This window comes from Mycteria americana, chromosome 11 (genome assembly GCF_035582795.1).
Source record: "Mycteria americana isolate JAX WOST 10 ecotype Jacksonville Zoo and Gardens chromosome 11, USCA_MyAme_1.0, whole genome shotgun sequence".
NCBI lineage: Eukaryota > Metazoa > Chordata > Aves > Ciconiiformes > Ciconiidae > Mycteria > Mycteria americana.
The window spans coordinates 19,106,443-19,126,423 of NC_134375.1; the positions used below are offsets into that span (position 1 = coordinate 19,106,443).

Genomic DNA, 19,981 nt, shown 5'->3' on the forward strand with positions numbered 1-19,981 from the left:
TACTAAAATAGATAAGACTGGTCTAAAATAAAACATTAACTCTTATTGACTGAATAATTTTCTCATTGACAGTGAAACAAATGCAAACTACATAAAGTTAAACAGTAATGACTTTTCTGTGGAACTTCTAGTAAATGAATATTGGTGCTGTTAATTGCTATTATTCTAGCTTAGTTATAATTTGCGGTATAGGCAGTTGTAGTACTTTTCACCAAAAACTCATGAAACTCAGACATGCTCTGTTTCCTATTAATGTCATCTCTCGTAGAGCTGGGGGCACACACAGACTGGAGGCATCTGTTACACGCTGAACAGGGCACCGCATGCTTCTCCGGTTCAGGCAGCCAGCGCACAGGGCTACGCTGCTGAGGAAAAAAACCACATTTCAGTCTCACTGTGCCTCTTATTCCCTTTCAGCTCCACTGAGGATGCCAGAATGCCCTTGCCTTTGCACGTCGGGAATGTCAGGAGGACGAGACTGCTCTCTGTTATCACACTGGTAACAAAATATGTGGAAGCAGAGGAGAGAGGAGTATTCATGCCTTCTTCCTTTCTTCTTCTCATCATGAGCAGGACTAGACATAGGCTAGTCCCAGCTCTACACAGTAATTTAAAATCAATATAATCACAGTGAACTTTGTCACCTCTGCTTCAGCTGAGTAGGTTTTTCATTCGGGTCCCTTGCCATTTTTCTCCCTGAAAATAAGTTCTTCAGTTTCTAGTCTGCCTTGAAATGAAATAAAGCCATCCTTGGCTTCAACACAGCACGTAAGCAGTCTCTCAAGAAATGCAAGACACAGAGCAAACTTCCATCATCTGCACATCCCTACATTCAAACACAATGATTTCCATTAAATATTTAGGACTCAAATATTTATATCCAGTCAATTAAATTGAGCATTATTTATTCTCCAAGGGAATTCTCACCCTCCCTCAGCACAGAAGAGAGGACCAAAGTGCATTTCCTATACTTACTAATAACACAGTAATACCTAAGGCTATAAAGAAATCCTTCCCACTAGATGCAAAGACCTTGGAAGCAAACATACAAATCTAGTATAAAAGAAGACACAAAGATCTTGTTGCTAGCCAACATAAACAAATGACCGCCTCTGCCCCAAGGAGCTTACAGTGTAAGCTCCAAGAAACAGTCAAATGGGGAAGGGGGGTGGGGGGAAGGCGAACGATGTAGAAGACCTTTTCCACGGATGTCCCTTCACTCTGGAACACAGACGATTGGCAAGTCTGACAGGCTACAGAGTAACACCCCAGGAAAGGAACAGTTACCAGTACCAGGAGACCCTACCACCAGACTGTTGCTGCAGGTCCTAGTGGGAGGATTTACAGCTAGCATTTTGTACAGAAGAAATCACCAGCTAGACTTTGTTAATCGTGTTATCATGCGCACTAATTCATACATCTCTCCTACAGCAAAACCTTTTTATTACAGAATTTCAAAAACCAATACTTGAATTTTAAACTTTCATATGAACTTACGTTTTAAAACATTAAATTATCCAGTGAAGCGGACGTGAATGTGAAAAAAGGCCATTTCCTCCATCATTTCATTAAATTTGAAAGTACTTATTTATTTTAATAAGTTGAGATGTCCATATGCCAGGAAATTAACATCAAAGAATGTTAAATATGCTCAGTATCACTTAAAAGCCTATGGAGTATTATGCATTTTCAAAAATAGCATAACTCAGCAAAACTACTTTCCCAGCAGTTACTTTTTATTACAGTTTCCAATAGGACTTTGGGGAAAAAAAAGTTGAAAATGTTTACCATACTCTGCACTCCAGTTCATACAGAAATCATAAGACTCAATGTTGAATCACATGTCCAGGCACCACACCACAACCACCTTCCATAATTTAAAGTCTTCTGTTAATGCCAAACAGATGGTTGTCTACCATGCGCTCCTCCAAGGGCTTCTGTGCAGACCTCCTTCATTGGCATGTATGATCAAGGCTATGGATGGCCTCAAAACAGAAAGGTCGCAGGGACTTGGACTGTTTCCTCTGAACAGTTATACTTCACTTAGCACAACAGGACAGAATTGTGACTAATACTTTGATCACTTGAACTACCCAGATGTTCTCCAGTCTTAAGAACCCATCTGCTGAAACTGCAGGGACTTCCTCACAGAAGCAGAACTTAACTGGCATGTTCTCTGAAAAGAACTCAAAATTTTGAATAGGAGCCCATAATGGATTAGCCTAGGTTCCTCAGGAAACAGGCTTATCCATTTGAGCCTTCTATTGCATGTGGTCTACCAATTCCTCTTCCCTCCCCCACCACTTTTGAACCTGCTAGCTAACCCTGACCAAATCTGGAGAGACGTGGGTGATGTTACAGATACAGCATAGCCACCGGTTTTGTGAAGCACAAGTGTCAACAGGCAGAACAGTGGCAGGGAGCACTACTGAAAGCCACGAAAGACGCTCAGAGCTTCTTAGGCATTGGAGACTTTTCACAGGAATATGGAGCACTTAGTTGCTCATAGAGCTACACAGTTCTGGGGTTTTTTTTAACGCCAGAGAAAGGGAAGGCTCTTAGTACCTTCTCCAGCTCATAGTCCTCACCTCATCGCACCCTGCTTCAGCCATTCACGGATTTAACACCAAGCCATCTCTCAGATGATTCGTACAAATTCAAGGTAGAGGTAACTTTTCTGTGTTTGCACTGAGAGCAATTAAGCCCTGCAGACATCTGGGGAGCCCTTGTGCAATATAAACAGTAACTGAACTACACACACCAAACCCTTCTTTACAAAAGTCACATCCAATTCTCTCTGCAAACGCATCTTCACATAGCAAATCCCCTTCCTCAGAGATCAGCATATGATTATACTGTATCATGCAGATAAGTGTCTCAATTTCAAGTCTCCAGCAACAGAAATATAAATTAAAAACATGATCTGAAGTGCCACAGAAGCTTCCAAGTTGGAATCTATCTGAAAAGTTCATGTCACCTCTGGTTAGGAGCAGACTAGCATCTGGCATGTAAAATGGCTTTTCATACCCCAAGGGGCCAGAAGGCTTCAGCAGCAGCCTGAGACACACCACCACACCTCGGGAGCAAAAGACAGCATGTAAAACTGAACATGAAGTGATCTAAACTCTCCATGACTTCACTGCCGTCGTTACCTCAGGGTAAATCTTATTTCTGTACTTGAGAAATATATTCACACAAACGCAGAGCAAATCACATAACATTCAATTCTTCGTTCTGAGTGCATCCACTTACCGGTTTGTTCGGCACAGGAGCTTGGCACATGGGGTTGACCCCAGTGCTCAAGGACCAGATGATGTGACATACAGTAAAGGAGTCCAGTGAGGTCCTGATCCAGCATGGTGCAAAAGCACGTGATCAACGTTTAAGGGACCTTTGTCACCTCGGCTCTAGCTGTCAGCGTATTACAGGCGAGTTGGGAAGGAGACAGGAGACATTTGTTTCACTATTCTACACAGGAAAAGCAACAGAAACTGTAGTCCACATGCCAATACTCATCACCTTCAGGCATTCAATTGCAGGGAAGTTTCCTCTTTTGTTCGTTTCTGAGGAAATTTATACACCAAGACAGTTGAGAATATTTCTGACTCACTTCCGAGACTAAGAACCCCATGTGAAACAGCTCCTCCTGAGCTTTCTGGCAGCTGGACAACTTAGATGTTGGCCCGAATGCTTTAATTACAGCAAGGTAAAAAAAGCAGTACAGGCCAGCTTCAGAGACCTCAGTTCAGCCCTCTGCTCAGCCACACTTGGGTAATCTGAGACACAGCACCCAGCCTCTCTGTGCCCTCCTGGTCTTTACAACTGTGATGACAACGTGACCTTACCTTATAGCAGCTATGCTAGGACAGATGTCTATCTGCGTACATGCCTGCAAGGCTGTAATCCTATAGCAGTGTGGAGCAAACATGCATGAAGTAAGACTGCGTTCAAAGAGAAATGTAGGGGAGGAAGGGTTTACTTCAGCCACGGGTAGAACAGACTGGCTTAGGTTAAACTCGGCCGTACTGTTTGGAATACAGCAGGCAGGATTTTCTTTGAGATGTAGAAAGAGAGAAGGCCTAATACTCATGGCAGCAAACACTCTTTTGGTGGAAGAGTTGCTTGCTGGTCAAGTCAGTCCACTCAAGTATTTTTAAAGCAGTTACATGTCTCAAAGGTATCTCACCCTAATGAGGGTTCAACCATAAGGACTCCATGAGTCAGTGATGCCCACCAGTCCTTACTATGTCAGCTCAAGTTGCAATCTTCATATCTCTGCAACAGTGACATAGGGCTCCTAATTCTTCATGAATGAAATCAGTCATCTCGCTAACTGTCCTGAAAACATTATCAACCCACAGTCCCACTCACCTCACAACTGGGTAGTGTTAAGAGATGCGAGTGGGTGGGAACACATACTTAGGAAACATTCATTCAGGGTTCAATTGAATTAAACCCATTTGCTTTCCCAGCTCTACAAAAACAGAAGCTCAATACTCAGGTTCTCAGGAAGGCTTGACATTACTTCTATACCACAGAGCAACATATTTCTTCATTAAATCATTCCAGTGCCAATAGCCTCCCTCAGATAGGAAGGCTACAGAGATGACCCTTAAGAGTTCAGAGGAGAGTTAAAAACATTTCCAGAAAATCATTCAAGTGCTGTTTAAAGATGTAATTTATATGCACAGCTCTGCACTCCATTGCAGGATTTCATATTTATTTAATTTGATGGTTAAAAGTGTGCCCATCCAGCTCTTTGGGCACATGCAGTCTTTAATAAAAAACTTTGTAATTTAGAGACAAATGTTCAGTGTATTGAATAGGAAAAGAATGTCTTCTTACTCAAGCCCAACGTTGTCCCAACCCCACTGGAAAAAGCCGAGAGCATCAGACAGACCGAGAGCTTCAACAAAGCAGCCAGCACAGGGGGAAGTTCAGTTTGCTGCTGAAGGAAGAACTAAGCTCCATAGCTGGATCACCTCCAGGAGGGCCTCCTGTTAGCTCAGGAGCTTCCCAACACCTGTGCTGCTGAGATGGTCTCCCCAAGAAGAGGCAGTCTCCAAGGCAACCAAGATCTCTTCAATTAGTCTTTGATAAGGTTGGATGTGTGGCCTAAGAAACAGTGCACAGCACTGGGACTCGGACTGAATTTCTAACTCGTTGACATACCCCATGCGTCATACAGCAGAAGTTACCCTGTCCTTCAGTTCCCACCATGTAAACACATCTACCTCAGAGATATTCCAAGAATGAGAACTCCCTCAACTGCTAAGCGCTCATACTGCAGTACCAAAGGACGCCTCAGAACATACATAGATGAGACTCTTTTTAATTCTACCTTTCTCTAATAGGCTTGTGACATTCAACATAGAAGAAACGCATGGCACCTCCACCCACCCACAGCAGACACTGCCCCACTGGCAGCTGACGAGGCGCTGGGTGGGAATGCCCCGCCAGCAGCCCACCACAGCATTGCTTCTGCTCACTCTTCCCTTTGCAAAGGAACACAGCGGGGCAGATGCACTCCTCTTGCAGGCAGGGGCTGCTTTTTCAAGGATCATAATGATTAAAAACTGCAAGTCTCCGATGCCACATTCCGCAAGATGGAGTCACTTTCTGGGAAAGGGGAGAGATGGGGCAATTCCTGGTGCAGAGATACTGAAAAGAAGATTATCTTCTGAACAGCGACTGGGGTGACACAAAGCAGCCATCTAACATCGCAAAAATAATTCTACGTCTACTACATCAACTGCAGTACTAGCCTTGCTCAGCCTTTTCATACAAAGACTCCACTTATACCCTGCAACTAGAATTCTGATTCATTCCTTGATTATTTCATGCTTGGACTATTGCAATAATGTTTGTGCCAAGCTACTTTTTTTTTTTAATCCACACACTACAAGACTATTCAGAGCTTCCCTGCTTGCTTTGTTTCCCACTGCAGTATCCTTGCTGTTCGCAGACTTTTTTCCCCCATTGTTATTCTCCTAGATGTGTTCAGCTACATATGAAATCAAGATTGGAAGTTCAATGTATTACTGCAATCATTCAAGAACCTCAAGGCAACAGCAGACTCCAACCTTCTGTGTATTCTCCAGCCCATTTGCTGAGCTTGTATCACAGCTGCTACCCAAATACTCCATCTTTCTTTTGTATGTTTAAAATATAGGCATTTCACATGTTTTCACGTCTAAAGAGCTTGAAATATTTTATACTGTTTCCTATTTCAATGCCTAGAAATCAGCTAAATTGATAACTTTTTGCTGCAGTTCAGCATGCTTTCAGTTTTATGAAACAGTGCACTGGTTGTTGTCATTCCAGGGGTTTTCTACAAATGTCTCAGTGTTCACATTGAAAGAAAATGCAACAAAAACCACAGTACATTTAAAGAAGTGAGAGGTCCCCCCTCCCCAGCAAAAGCAGCTCTTTGTGCTTCCTCATTTCAGCGTAGATAGCCAGAGCTGTGACTGCAGCAGTGCGAAGTAAAAATACTTTGATGTAGTATTGGAACAACTGTATCTGAAGCGCTGAAGATTTCATCCAGCATCTGTTGTAGTTATTTTATACTTTTGTGCTGTGGTAGGGAAAAATTTCTTGAAAGAATTAAAGCTGAGGGAACGTCTGGTTCTTTGCACCTCTTATATTTAAGCTTCTCAAAGCTGTTCATCTGCCAATGGCCTATCTACTCAAAAACAGTAAAGAAAAAATTCAGAGCATTCAAAAAACAAGAGATTTGCTTTAATGTATTTAAGTCATAAAAAACAATCAACTTCCAGAAAGAACCTTGCCAAAAAAACAAAATATGCAATTTCACCATAACCGTGTCCAACATTTAAAAATTCAGTCAACCATTTCATTTTATAGACTAGATACCAGGATTGACTATGACAGTACTTGGAATAAACTGTAAGCATGGCACACGAGAAAAGGTGGCAAGAAGAGTGAGAAAACAGTATTAATGGTATTCAATAAGGAAATCGTGTCTGTGTCTAAGTAGAAACTAAATTACTATCTGAGGTTTTCTTAGCAGATTATTTAGAAACTTGCCAATAGACAAACAAAGTAAATGACAAGACTCTCAATCAGAGCTGTGCTCCCCAGCAACATGGCTTAGTAAAAATGATACAGACTACTTGGATTGCTTCTGGCAAGGCTGGCTCTCCTTAGAGGACTGCTAATGTTAAATACTCAACACAAATATGTGATTGTGAATTCCTTATTCACACTAGCTTATGGTTAGGAAGATATATCCTGTTCTCAGGGATAGGAACTTGAAAACTTATGTCTTCATTCTCATAAGAAAACCAAAAGATAGTATTTCATCTTTGTTACTTCACAACGCAGAATAGCTAAAGAAAGATAAAAAGCATTCTCCTTGACATCCTCCTAGTAAGCGCATATTTTGATACAGATTCTGCAGACAAGTACGTGCCTAGCGCACATTTGTACAGTGCCTAGCTCATGGACATGAAGACTCATGACCCAGTACCGTCAGCATACAAACAATCAAAATATACAGATGGTATGTCCTGTTTATTTGACAAAACACACAGCAGTATACCACTTGCTTTAGCTGTGCACATTAAAAATCAGGGTTCGTGCTTAGATAGTAACAGCAAATTCTCAAGCTATGGTTTTCCATGTTTCTCTTATGAAAGAGCATAGCATTGATTTCTGGAACAACTGTTACTCTAAGAAGATTGCACATGGAAACGAATGCATCACAGCTGGTTTCAGCAGGGTTCAGTGAAGACTACCATTCATCTCTGATGAACACAGCTAAAATATTCAAAGCTCAGTTTACTGATCAGATCAGATATTAATGGGAATATTTTTCCTAGTTCTCTCAGCTTCGTTCCTCTTTAGAAAGTTAGCTTAAGAGAGTGAGGAAGGGAGAGAGCCAGAACCTGCCCATTTTGACCATCCTGCATTTAACAGAGATGAGTACTCCTACAGTGGAATGATAACCGTGCATGCGGTATGCCAGAGTTTTGGTCAATATCAAGATTTATTATTCTGAGAGACAGAAAGAGTGAAATACTGACCACAGCAAATAGGCCATTAGTTATCTCTCAGTTCAATAAGTCTTGATGCTTTCCTTACTATGTGCTGATTATTTCCTGTCCAATTCACTTTAGCAGCTTATTTAACGAGAACAATCTAAGCAAAGGGAGAGAAATTCACACATTTACAAAGGACATCACCAAGTTACATTTCATCACAGTTAACACCATTTGCTATTCTTTCAGGAAATAACCTTTACTGATCTTTCCTGTTTTAATGCCAGCAATCGCTTTTGAGAAGAACACTCAATTCTTATATTCACCACCGGTTATATTTTAGATGATAGCATCTTAAAGGACAGCAATAACTTCTTAAGTGTTGTAGGACAAAGCATTCACACACTGATAGTATCCACTAGCATGACAGCGTGGCCACAGTTCCTACTCTTAATCGACACTTTTCCCCACTCACAGGGTCATCCCTACTCTTGTGGAGCCTATTTTTCTTCTATTAACTTCTACTAACGTTCATGGTAGTCGCACCGAATCTTGGAGAGAAAGGATCCAACATTTTATACAGAAAAAAAACATCAGTAAGGACACGCGTAAAGAACAGAAGCATCATAAGTAGCGCTAATAATTTCACACAGAAAATGAGAGATCAAAGGTACGAAGAGGAAAGAGATGCCTTGAATACACCATAAGATTAAAGAGAAAAAACAACTGTATGCATTTTCTACATAGGGTTCTCTTTACAAAGCCATAGTTAAATAAACAAGTAAAAAGAACACATATGTCCTCAGCCAGTGTCTGCTTTTTTGTTCTCCGAGAAGCCCAAATGGGTTTGATTACTTAAAAGAGAGTATTCCTTGAATGAGTCAGCTTGCAACACTGGGGCTGATCAGCAGAACAGCCTTCAAGAGAGCAGGGTACACAGCCCCACCAGTGCCAGCACCACAGCTCAACTGGGAAGCTCCAGTGACAAAGACACCATTGCCTACAACTTCCTGCCCCAGGACAGCGCAGCCTCCCATTCCATACCCACTGATCACACATGTTATTACTGGGAATAATTAGACATCACATCTTATACCTGAAGACTTCAAGAGTAATTTCCCGATTTGAGTAACAGAGTAAGGAGCAATATTTCCCCATAGCCACTTCTGGTTTTCCACAATCTCATGCAATGATTGTCACATTAATTTTACATAATAGTTTTTCAGAAAACCACATATGAGTAGGTATAGGCCCTTTAGAGCTATTATCACTTAAGATACAAGCATCTGGGTCAGCATCTCATACTGTAATCTCCTCCTAAAGTCCTGACCCTCTCACTACCCATTTTTTGGGCTACTGCAAGGCAAAATAGGGTCTGCTCAGGTCACCAGCAAAGCATTCTCAGCACTGACAGATGCAACACTTGACCTTGAGAGGCATCTTTAAATGTCTGGAATATTGTGTTCTATGAAGCAGGACACATCACACAAGGGAGGGCCAGTGAGAAAGCCCTGGATCTGGTAGATGTTTCAATTGCATATTTCTGTAGGATTTCTTTTCAAGTTTTATTTCAGGGGTTTTTTTTGTGGTTGGGTTTTTTTGGGGGGTTTTTTTGGTTGGTTGGTTTGGTTTTTTTGTTTGTTGTTAAAACAGCTTATATATTTACAAAAATGCTTCCACTCTGATGACAAGGCACCTGACTACTATCTGTCACTATTACAGGTGTTAGAAACATACTTAGTTCTGTGGCAATTACAAGGATGTGTTAAAGGTAATTTCAAACTTGTCCATTCAGTGGTTAGACTAAACAGAAAAGATTATTGTGAAAAGAAAAGACTGCACTGAAGCACATTCAGGATCCACACCTACTTCTTGCTTTGACTGTGCTGCGCCTATTCCACATTCCCGTTACACTGCAAGTAATGGGGCCAGTTGCAATTTAGGAAGTCTTTGGCAAACTGTAAGACACGATCATGGAATAAATACTTTGCCAAAACATACACGAAAACACACGCGCAGAGAAATCCCCCTAGAAATGTAGTTTGAGCTTGCTGAAAAATCCTAAAAAGAACATCCAGGAGATCTTAGTCTCTGTTCGGTCTTGCAGTTCCTATTTAAAGACAAGTTAGTCTTCTGTTTTCAGTGTTTGCTCATGTCTGAATTTGGTTTAAAGAGCTGCTAGCATAGAGTTAACGAAGTTTCTTCTGAAAGGCTGATTGTGTTTCCTTCTGTCTTTTTGACAGAATCCATTTAAAATGGGCTTTCTTCATTTAATTATCTAGTCTTTATTTTTGCGAGTTTTATTTCTGAACTGGAATAAATGTTACAGTCACAATTGTGTCTGTAGACAACAGGTTTATTTTATAAGGCTTAAAAATCCTTTCCTTTACAATCACACAGCGAAGCGAGAGCTCTGTGGTGCAGGCTCCATGGCTTTGTCCAGGGCACACGCAGTATGAGCACAGGGCACTGAAGCTCACGGGGTCCTGTCGCAGGGACATTTAGGTATGCAGGTGCCTTATACAAATGTTACAGACCCAGGGGTTGTCTGACTCCTGATCGATAATTGAAATTTATCCTCTCTAAACTCTTGTGCCTGAAAGGAGCAATACTAGCAGGCAGTACATGGCAATGCCATAGATAGCTCATGAGACTGGGAAAATTCCTGATCTCCAGAGTTTAAACCAGCTCCTGGACCATTCACCCTCCACAAGAGCATGGAGCAGCAGTAGTGTTTGCTACAGGCTACAGAGGAATTACTCTATAAGCACAGTTTAGGACAGATATATCCTGTGGAAGATAAAGACTTGAGGGCTCTCTGCAGTACGGCTGTGCCCTTTTTTCACCCCCAGGCAGGAAAACCACAACTGCCTGGCTGCATTCAGACCTCTCCAACCCCACTTCAGGATTTATTACAGAACACTTAAGCCCCAAAATACAAAAGCTCTGCAAGCAGGCAGGCACAGCCATAAATACACAGAGAAGCCTCTGCTGCTATAAATCAGTACAGCTCAGTTGAAATCAATATAAAGCCATAGTCCAGCCTAATGTAGGCCCAGCAGAGACACGAGCATGCTGGTCAATATTGGGGTTCAACAGACAGCTGTCCACTGACAGCTGGCAGAAGCTGTCCTGGTCTTATTTACTCCAGTTGGCAAATTCACTTAGGAGAAGCTTCAAATTCACCAGCACACAGTCTAGCATAACTTTCTTCCCTGCCTATAATTGCTGGGGCTGGGCCAGCAGATGTTGTACAACTAACTGGAGGGGAGCTGGCCTAACCGTTTGAGGATAGGGAAGGAAAACAGCCTACCAGATAAGGTCTGTAAAAGAGCTTGGAAACCATTGACACAGACTAATTGCTTACTGCAGAGCAAAGTTTCTGCTCTCTGTAGGCTCATTTGATGTAAACTTCCTAGTCATGTCCAAAACCCTTCCCGCAGGACAAACGTTGTTAGTACATAAACTGCTTAGCCAAGCCCTGCTCAGGGTTCCTGGGAAATATTCTGGGGAATGGAAAAGCAAGGAGAAAGAAACAGATAACATGATCATCCTCCTCACTGTGCTCAGCTAGAAACAAACATCTGTCTGGCATCTGGGCTCTGCCACCCACCATTTATTCCCATCTTCAACCTGAACACAGAAGCTAGGCATTTTCATTACCTCTGGCCCCCTCACTGAGCAAATATGGACAAGACATCAGATAAAGGAGGCTGAACTGGCTGAAAATCCCACGTGGAGCTGGAAGGAACCAAGTGAGGGGAGGAAAGAGAGAAACTCCCACATATGAAAAGACATGACAAAGCAGCAGCCTGTAGAAACATCCAATTTCTAACAGAGCACGGGCCCCTTTCCCCACCTAATTGCTCATCTTAATTTCCTCCCTTTCTCAGGGAGATGCTGGCAATACTGAGCCTCCTGCAAGACATAGCATCAACCCTGGAATATTCCTTTAGAAATAACCATGTCTTTGCCAAGCCTCTACTTGCCTTTGCCTTTTCCCTCTCAGACACAACCCGAATCGTTGCCTGCATCTCGGCACGTGGCCCTGCCCCTCCAGCTCTCACGCAGATCCCCAGGCGCTCAGCAGGGCAGAGCTGCTCCTCCCTGCAGGCAGAGACCACAGCATGGCTCAGGGGGACACCAGATCTCCATCCGCTTCCAGGACGGGCTTGCTCAGATGCAGTATGTGCACAACCCATACAGCCGGGACACGCGGTACCTGGGCTGTTTGTTCACACCTCTATTTCATGTCACAAAACCTTTGGTGAAGAAACCTCTGGGGAAGACTCACGTTCTGCAGCCAGAAGTCTTGGTCCCAAGCCACATTCCCCTGGAAGGGCATTTCAAGACACTCTGTTCAAACAGTAGCCTGACAAAGCATCCTGAGAAAACAATATTATATCCTCTTCTGGTTCTTGACAAGTGCTGGTAGATATATCATTTCTACCTTTTCCATTTCCTAATTTACTCTTTTTATCAGCAATAGTGACAAAAAGGTTCTAATTAGATAGCACTAATCAGGTAGAATGGCATGCGATTGACAGCTGAGAAGTCACTATCTGTTCTCTGAAAAACAGATTGGCTATTTTCCTCATAGAAGCAGGAGATTTATCAATAGACAAAAGGATGCAAAAACCCCAAAAGGTAAGGTATAATTACACATCAGGACGATACATTTTATTTTGACATAAATCTAAAAGGATTCGTGGGTGGTAAAAGCTTTTTTGGAGGGGTGAACAAGTGATATTACTCATAAAGGAAGAACACCACCATCACAAAAACAGAATTAGGAAAACTGTCTATGCATAAACTGGTGTGTGGTGGGCTTGTGGTTTTTGTTGCTTTGTTTGCTTGGTTTGGGTTTTTTTGGGGGGGTCCTCCCCCCCCTTTTTTTTTTTTAAATCAGGACTAGTAAAAAAAAGTCCAGTAACTCAAGCAAAGAGTTTTGACACATATGACCACAGAATAATTCAACTAGCATTTTACCTTTTTAAAAACATTTTCATTTAACTACCTGCAATGAATATTCCAAATACATTTTTCAGTAACAGAAACAAAATAAACCTGCCAATTGGCACTTGTAATATTTTTACACAAGACAGCAGATACGAACAGGCCATTCATTCCAACATACAAGTTTTTCCTCTATTTGCTTATTTCTACTCTTTATGAGTTTAGAGGCTCAAAATCTAAAAAAGTTATTTTAAGCTGCAATATGGAAGTATATCTTGTGGCAATATTTGTCCCTCTGATAATCTAAAAGTTTAACAGAAAGTGGTCATTTGTCCTACATTACTGAAATGTTTAGATTTATTTTACTTGCGTGACCTCATTTGCAAATCAGATAGCTTGTGTTTTGAGATCTAATAGAAAAAACTTGTGACATCTGGTAGTTTGTGTATTAATGGAAAAAAACCTCTAAGCTTACCTATAATCATTCATTTCCAATGAAATTTATTGTCTGTATAAAAGAGAGGAGTTGGCAGTCAAAAATTAACATTTGCCTGTTTATCTGGTATCAGTATTCAGACTTCTTAGAAAGTAATATTTTTCCTTCAGCTAAAACTAGGCCTGCACAACATTCCTCTTGGACGAGCACCAAATGTTTGAAATGCATCTCAGATCTTCCAAAAAAGCACGCACAAGTTCATTACGATGCTTGAAATCTTCATAAGAACTTTCTAGATATTAGACATTCTTCCATACAGTCAACATCGCTATTAACATGATTTCAACTTGTTGGCTTTTGTAACAACTTCAAATACAGACCTGGAATTTTCTAGACCTGAACCAACCATTAAACCATACATCAAAGACATCATTCTGAAGTATATTTTCATTTGTGGCATTTCAAAGTTGTGCAGACACATCAGGCTTTCCATAAGACTTAAGAGCAGTGGGATAAACAATAAAATACCCTCCCGATATCCTACCTTCTCAGCATCACACATCCTGATGTGATGCTGCACTGACAGGTCTCATAGTCGTCGCTATACACTACCACAAAAATATATGCGCGCAAAAAAAACCCCTAGAAATTTTACAATTATTTCTATCTGGATGTATATATGGATACTTACAGCCTTCCTAGAAGGCTTGACAGGGTAAGCAAATGGTGAGCTTGGGAACGTACCGATTGGACAAGGAGAGTAAAGATAAGTTTGTGGGAGTATGTCTTTTTAAGCGCGTGTTAAGAAACTAAAAGAAAACAGAGAAGGAGCAGAGTAATAAGGCAAATCCTGCAGGTAAATGGCAGGAACGCAAGAAAGGAGAGGATGTGTGTAGAAGGAGTTTGCAAGGAAGTCAGCAGAAGAAAATACACTGTAAAAACTAATTTAAAGTATTTCTGAGTGTAGAACAACAAAAAGCAAGTAAACAATTTGATTTTGGAGATACTTCATGTTTCAGTCCTCTGAAGAAGTCAACTCACCCGAGTACGCCCAGTAAGGATCCCCCGAAGCCTTTCTCCTCCGTATCTGCACAGAACTACCATGTCTGTTTTCATGCAGAGAGCCAACGTAACCTTCAGTCAGAGCTGGGAAGAGAAGAAGCAGGAATCATTAGGAAAGTGGTATTTACTCCCTGGAGTTTATGCTGTGAAGCTTAAATCTTTCCTGAGCAGAGACTACAAACTTGGCATTGCTTAAAGAAAATTTAGCAGGCATGTTCCTCACCCATGAAAACCCACCATCCAAAGCTGATTCACAGAAGCCAGGACTCACTGATGCCATTATTCTGACCTGGCAGATACCTGCATAACTCCAGTAATTTCCGTAAGGAAATTCTGATATACGCAAGCAAACAAGTATGAGCCATGACGTACGACCACACTTTCTCTGTCTAGACCCAAAAGATAGCTTACTTTGCTAGTGACCACCAAACTACTAATTGTAATCCAACACAAAAATTATCAAGATGCTTAAAAGAATACAGATGCAAGCACGTGGAATATGCCGGTACAGTGTTATCCTGGTTCTCATAACTGCACCTATTTTAAACCACATCTGAAAATCCCACATAGAACAGTTTCACTCAGGACCGAATGAACCTCCTCCATGTACAGCCTGCAGACCTGAGCCCACAGCGTGCTGGGTAAGAGTCTCAACACGAGCAAGGCTCGAGTAACATCCCCCATATGATCGGCTCAAGCAAGGCAGAAACACAGCACTGCCTTCTAGCCAGAGGAAGGGCACATATGTCAAAATACCCCGCGTGCAATACCAATGCCTTACGACGCGAAAGGGAGAGGCCAGTAATGAAGAAATCTTTGTAAAACTTCACAAGCTAGAAGGAATTAAACTCATCAACCAAAACAGAAAGGAACGCATCCTACATTGCATCCCAGGATTTTTCTTTTATACCTCAAACAATATAATAATTTTTTTTCTTGGAAAGGAATGCATAGCTTCCATGAGGACGTGGATTGTTTGGGGGTTTTTTTGCTTATTGTTTCTAGGCATCTGACTGAATCAAACTGGAGGTGTGTGAATTCACAAATGTCAGTAAAAAGTCTGTAATAAATTCAACTACCTTTCTCAGATCACTACAGCCGAAAACTTTTGTGCTATAATGAACGCACACAAACAAACAAACAAAAAAACCCCACTTAGATCTGCAGACGTGGAATGTGAAGAACACGTATGCACCAACTGGCTCCATGGAAATTTAAGTCCAACTGATCCCAAACCACTTATTTGATCAGTAGGAAACTAGCTGAATAGTTCAAATTAAAACTTTAGAAAACCATGTAAAGCACTGCTACCCATATGCAGTCACCAAGCACTCTATTCCCTTCTGTTCCCAGGCTAGTTACAGCTGGGCTGAAACAAAGCTTGTAACAGGACTTTATTGAACATCAAGCACCAGTAACTCAGAATTTGGCTTGCTTTCCCTTGAGAAAAGCTTCTGGGTGACACCCGCTTTGTACAACAGTAGCAGAGAGCATGCTGTGTCGAGGGCTACCCATGTATGCCAAACAAACAGCTCTATAGACAGCCTTCGCTCTGCAACGTGGATCATGGATTTCTGCAGATTTTGGAATCCTGAAGTGGTAGGAAAAGTCACACAACCTCAGGAAAGGCATTACAGGTTTGCCCCTGCCAAATTTTCTCTTGTGCGAGCAAAGGTACTAATTGTGCAATTTATTATGAGCCTCTGATTTGAATGAGTTTTCCAGATTTCTTGGCAACTTTCTAAATGCTAATTCACTCCAGGCTGCAAACTAGAAATGCTAGAATACATCAGGAATACCAGGATTTGTAGGCAACACTATATTACGTACCTTATTTTCCTCTTCTGATTTATCTTAATGTGTCTACCTGGTTGGGAGGCAACAGGCACTCATTTCAACAGGAAAGAACAGGTAAGGGATGTGGAGACCCAAACCCTCTTGGCAAAAAAAACCAACCAACCAACCAAACCCCCAAAAAACCAAAACCAAAAAAAACCTGATCAAAGATCAGAGACCATGAAAATCCCAAGGAAGAGAACATAGAAATAACCTATGTGGATGGCTGGAAAGGCTGTCAGAAAAAAAATGGCCCAATTATTCACTTAAAAATCACATATGCTGAGAAATACACCTGAAGTCCCTCCTTATTACAAAATGAAAGACAACAGCAGCTTTCTTCCGAGCATACTCTACATAGAGGCGACAAATAGTTGTGGGGTTTTTGTTGCCCAGAAAAATTGATTCCTGCAGGCAGAAGGAAGATTTCACCCTGCCTCCTCCAAGGAATAAGGTACTCCTGCAGGTACCTGCTCAGTGAGCCCTTCTGTGTGCCTTACCAGCAGAAGAAAGAAACTAGGTCTAAGTAATCTATATTTTTGAAGGAAAAAAGGCTCTTAGCGCGAAAACATCTGAAGTTGTAAAACCCTTTGTACTCCTAGCTTGAACCGTCAAAAAGACACATGGCAACCATGGTATGGCTATGAATCATACCATTGATTTTCAGTATCCTCTGTGCAGAAAATTAAATTATGCAAATCCAAGCCTTTATGAATGCCTAACTTTAATGTGAAGTTGAACATTTGCTTCAGTCAGCATCGTGCAATTAAAAACCTGACATTCCTGTGAAAATATGCAGTTTTAGTTTTCTGCATAGACACTTAATAGATTTGTACATTTATCTACACTTATAAATGGTGAAGAGCCATGCTGTACACAAATTTATTTCCACCTAAAAGGATGTTACAAACCAAGAGGGGAGCTGAAGTATTTGTCAAGAGAATTGTGGGAAGGAACTTGCTGGTTATACTGCTAAATATCTTCTGTAGGACTGAAAAAGAAACAAATTGGAACATCCTGTTCTAAATAAAATCCTGCATCACTGTTAGGCAGCCCAACATTAATGACAATAGCCCCCTTACAAATGTGCAATAATTCAGTAGTCATTAGCAATTTAGAGAAGATATACGTTTACTGGATAGCTGCAGAAACTCTGGGAAAAGGATGATAGGTCAAGATCTCTGGCCATGCTGTGAACTGGAAAGGTAATGGTCCGCCTCTATCAAAAATCATGACACCACCTTCTTCCCTAAGCTGGCTCAGTTCCCCACCCTGTTCACAGTACAGCCATGCATTTCGGCATGGGGCTGCACACACACTCCAAGAAAACACTGTGGGAACAAATAGCTATTGTTGGCAATATCTTCTACTGGTAAAGTCATCAGGAAACCACAGACTCAATCTCATGGTGCTTTTGTTCTGTGGTGTCAACTGCGGTCAATGGACTCTCTCCTACTGAAGAGGTGCAAGAGCATACAATAGCTTTTCAGATAGAAGTTTGGAAGAGCCAAAGCATTCAAGTAATTTCAAAAACAAGAAGTGTTTCATATATCAAACCCATCTTATGTTTCAGGCAGAATCGTTACTTTTTCCAGATTTGGGGGGGGGGGGAGGCTGGGGATGTACTCCAACCAAAACAACTTGACACCACCAATGAAAATTTAATAGGCATCTCAGAGTCGCTGAATCTGCTGCTTTCACTGAAAATACATACAGCTAAAATACTTTGTTCAGCTCCAGCCATTAGAGCACATTTTCTCCTTTTTGTGAAATGCTCCAATCCCACAGTTTCAGAAGCTATACATGCAAATAAGCAACTCAAACTCAACTGACATCTTCCAGTGTTTCTAACATCCAAACAAGTTTTGGAGAAAATATTTAAGAAAGTTAAGTTATATTAGCACCAATTGCTACAGGTTTCCACAAGTCTTTTTCAGCTTGGAGACAGTTAACAGCTCCACTCCTGCAGAACTGGATGCTGGAGAAAAGCCAGCAATTAGACGGGCTGGTCCCGCACGGAGCAAACACGGGCAGGCTCCTCTCTTCTGAGAAGCCTGGAAAAGTTGGGGAAGTGGAAATCGGGACAATAGGAGGGGCAGGAACATGCTCCAGGAAGGCTCAAAATGGAGCAGCCAAGATAGAGGGGTGGGGTGGAATATAAGCACACACACACAGCAGGAGGCAGAGAGAAAGAGAAAGGACAGCAGAAGCCCTTGCCCTGCAAGGTTTCATTTGATACATTACGCCAGTGCTGATGGCAGAGGAGTAATGAATACCATAATATATGGTCTGAGACTTGCAGATACACGATTAAAAGAGAAGGGGGCCAATCTTACACTCAGATACACAAGCGTGAAATTAAATCCTGAGTAACTCCTCTGGCTGCTGGTGCAGTATTGGTGTCTATGAAGCGTAACACCTGCAGTCAGTGGACTTGGGCTGTGCCTATCACAACTACTTCTGCAAGGAATAGAGGATCCTTCAAAGCTAACATGGAGAAATCTCTTACACACAATTTCATATAATTTTAATCGGTACTGAACGCTACATGATTTTAGATGATGTGCTAAATGAATCAACCCATGCCGCATATCTGCGGACAGCAAAAGCAATGCAATGCTGGGATATGCCTTAGCATTCTGATCAGCTTTCCATTCACTCTGTCTCAATGTATTAACTTTCCAATAAAAATTAGTTGGTAAGTGCCCTCAAAGGTACGATAAGGTAATTCCTGCCTGAATACCTTACTGGTATTCATAGTTCACATGAAAACACAAAATTTTATCCCCAATCTACCTTAAATATAAAGCTATTATACTATTCAGAGAGATTATACCCTCGGCATTAGTGTTTAAAAGGTATCAAGCCATCAGCTATGTAAGAAAAATCCTTTAAGGTCGATACTTTATGTCTGAATAGTGAAATCATTAGTTATGATGGTAGATTAACTAGATTGTGTGCCAAAGTTGGATTCTTTTAAGCCTTCTTTGAAGACGAGGGTTGCACACAAATCTGTTTTCAGCTGTTCCGATTAAAACGGTACAAAGTCAAAGGTACACACATTGCCCAGGTCATAATCATTCTGTGACTTGCCACTGTGGGCTATACTAGCAGTTGTACTGGTTTTAGTCCTAGTTCCTAATGTGGACGTGCTTCTTAACTGATGTAGTTCAACCTGGTGCTGCTGCTGGAAAACACGCCAGCCTTCGGAGACAAGAGACTTGACTATTGGAATCTGGAGTAGTGTCACACCACGAAAACACTTAAAGCAGGTGGATTAAAAATAAAATCTTGTTAGTGTGTAGCAAAAAAGCACTAAATCAGAGGGAATGCTAGCAATTAGTTCTGTATCAAATCAATGTCTGTAGAAAAGAAACTTTTCAAAAACCAGAAAACCACTATTTTCTTGAAGATTGCACAACACTGCATTTTAAAGGGGGGGGGGGGGGGGGGGGGGGGGGGGCACAGAAGCATTACCTGAAGGGCTTCTGTATCATCTCTTAAATTGAGTTTAAGAGATCAGTGAGCCAAGACACCTGGCCATCTGCAAGCCTAAAGCTTCAAGCAAGCCTCACTGAAAAAACAGCATCTTTATCTAGGTGCATTTACTGTATTTTTAATTGGACCGTGCTAAAGAGAAGCAGGTAAGCTGAAGACACTGCAATGCTATGCACTGTAACACACGCTC

General features: G+C 41.5%; 1 protein-coding gene across 1 annotated transcript in view; it reads right to left on the reverse strand.

Moving 5' to 3' along the window:
* PTPRG (protein tyrosine phosphatase receptor type G) overlaps positions 1 to 19,981 on the reverse strand; it is a 412,947-nt gene that overhangs the window by 306,040 nt on the left and 86,926 nt on the right. Inside the window, exon 2 of the mRNA XM_075514168.1 lies at positions 14,437 to 14,541. Coding sequence (XP_075370283.1) covers positions 14,437 to 14,541 — 105 coding nt within the window. The remainder of the gene's footprint in view (positions 1 to 14,436; positions 14,542 to 19,981) is intronic.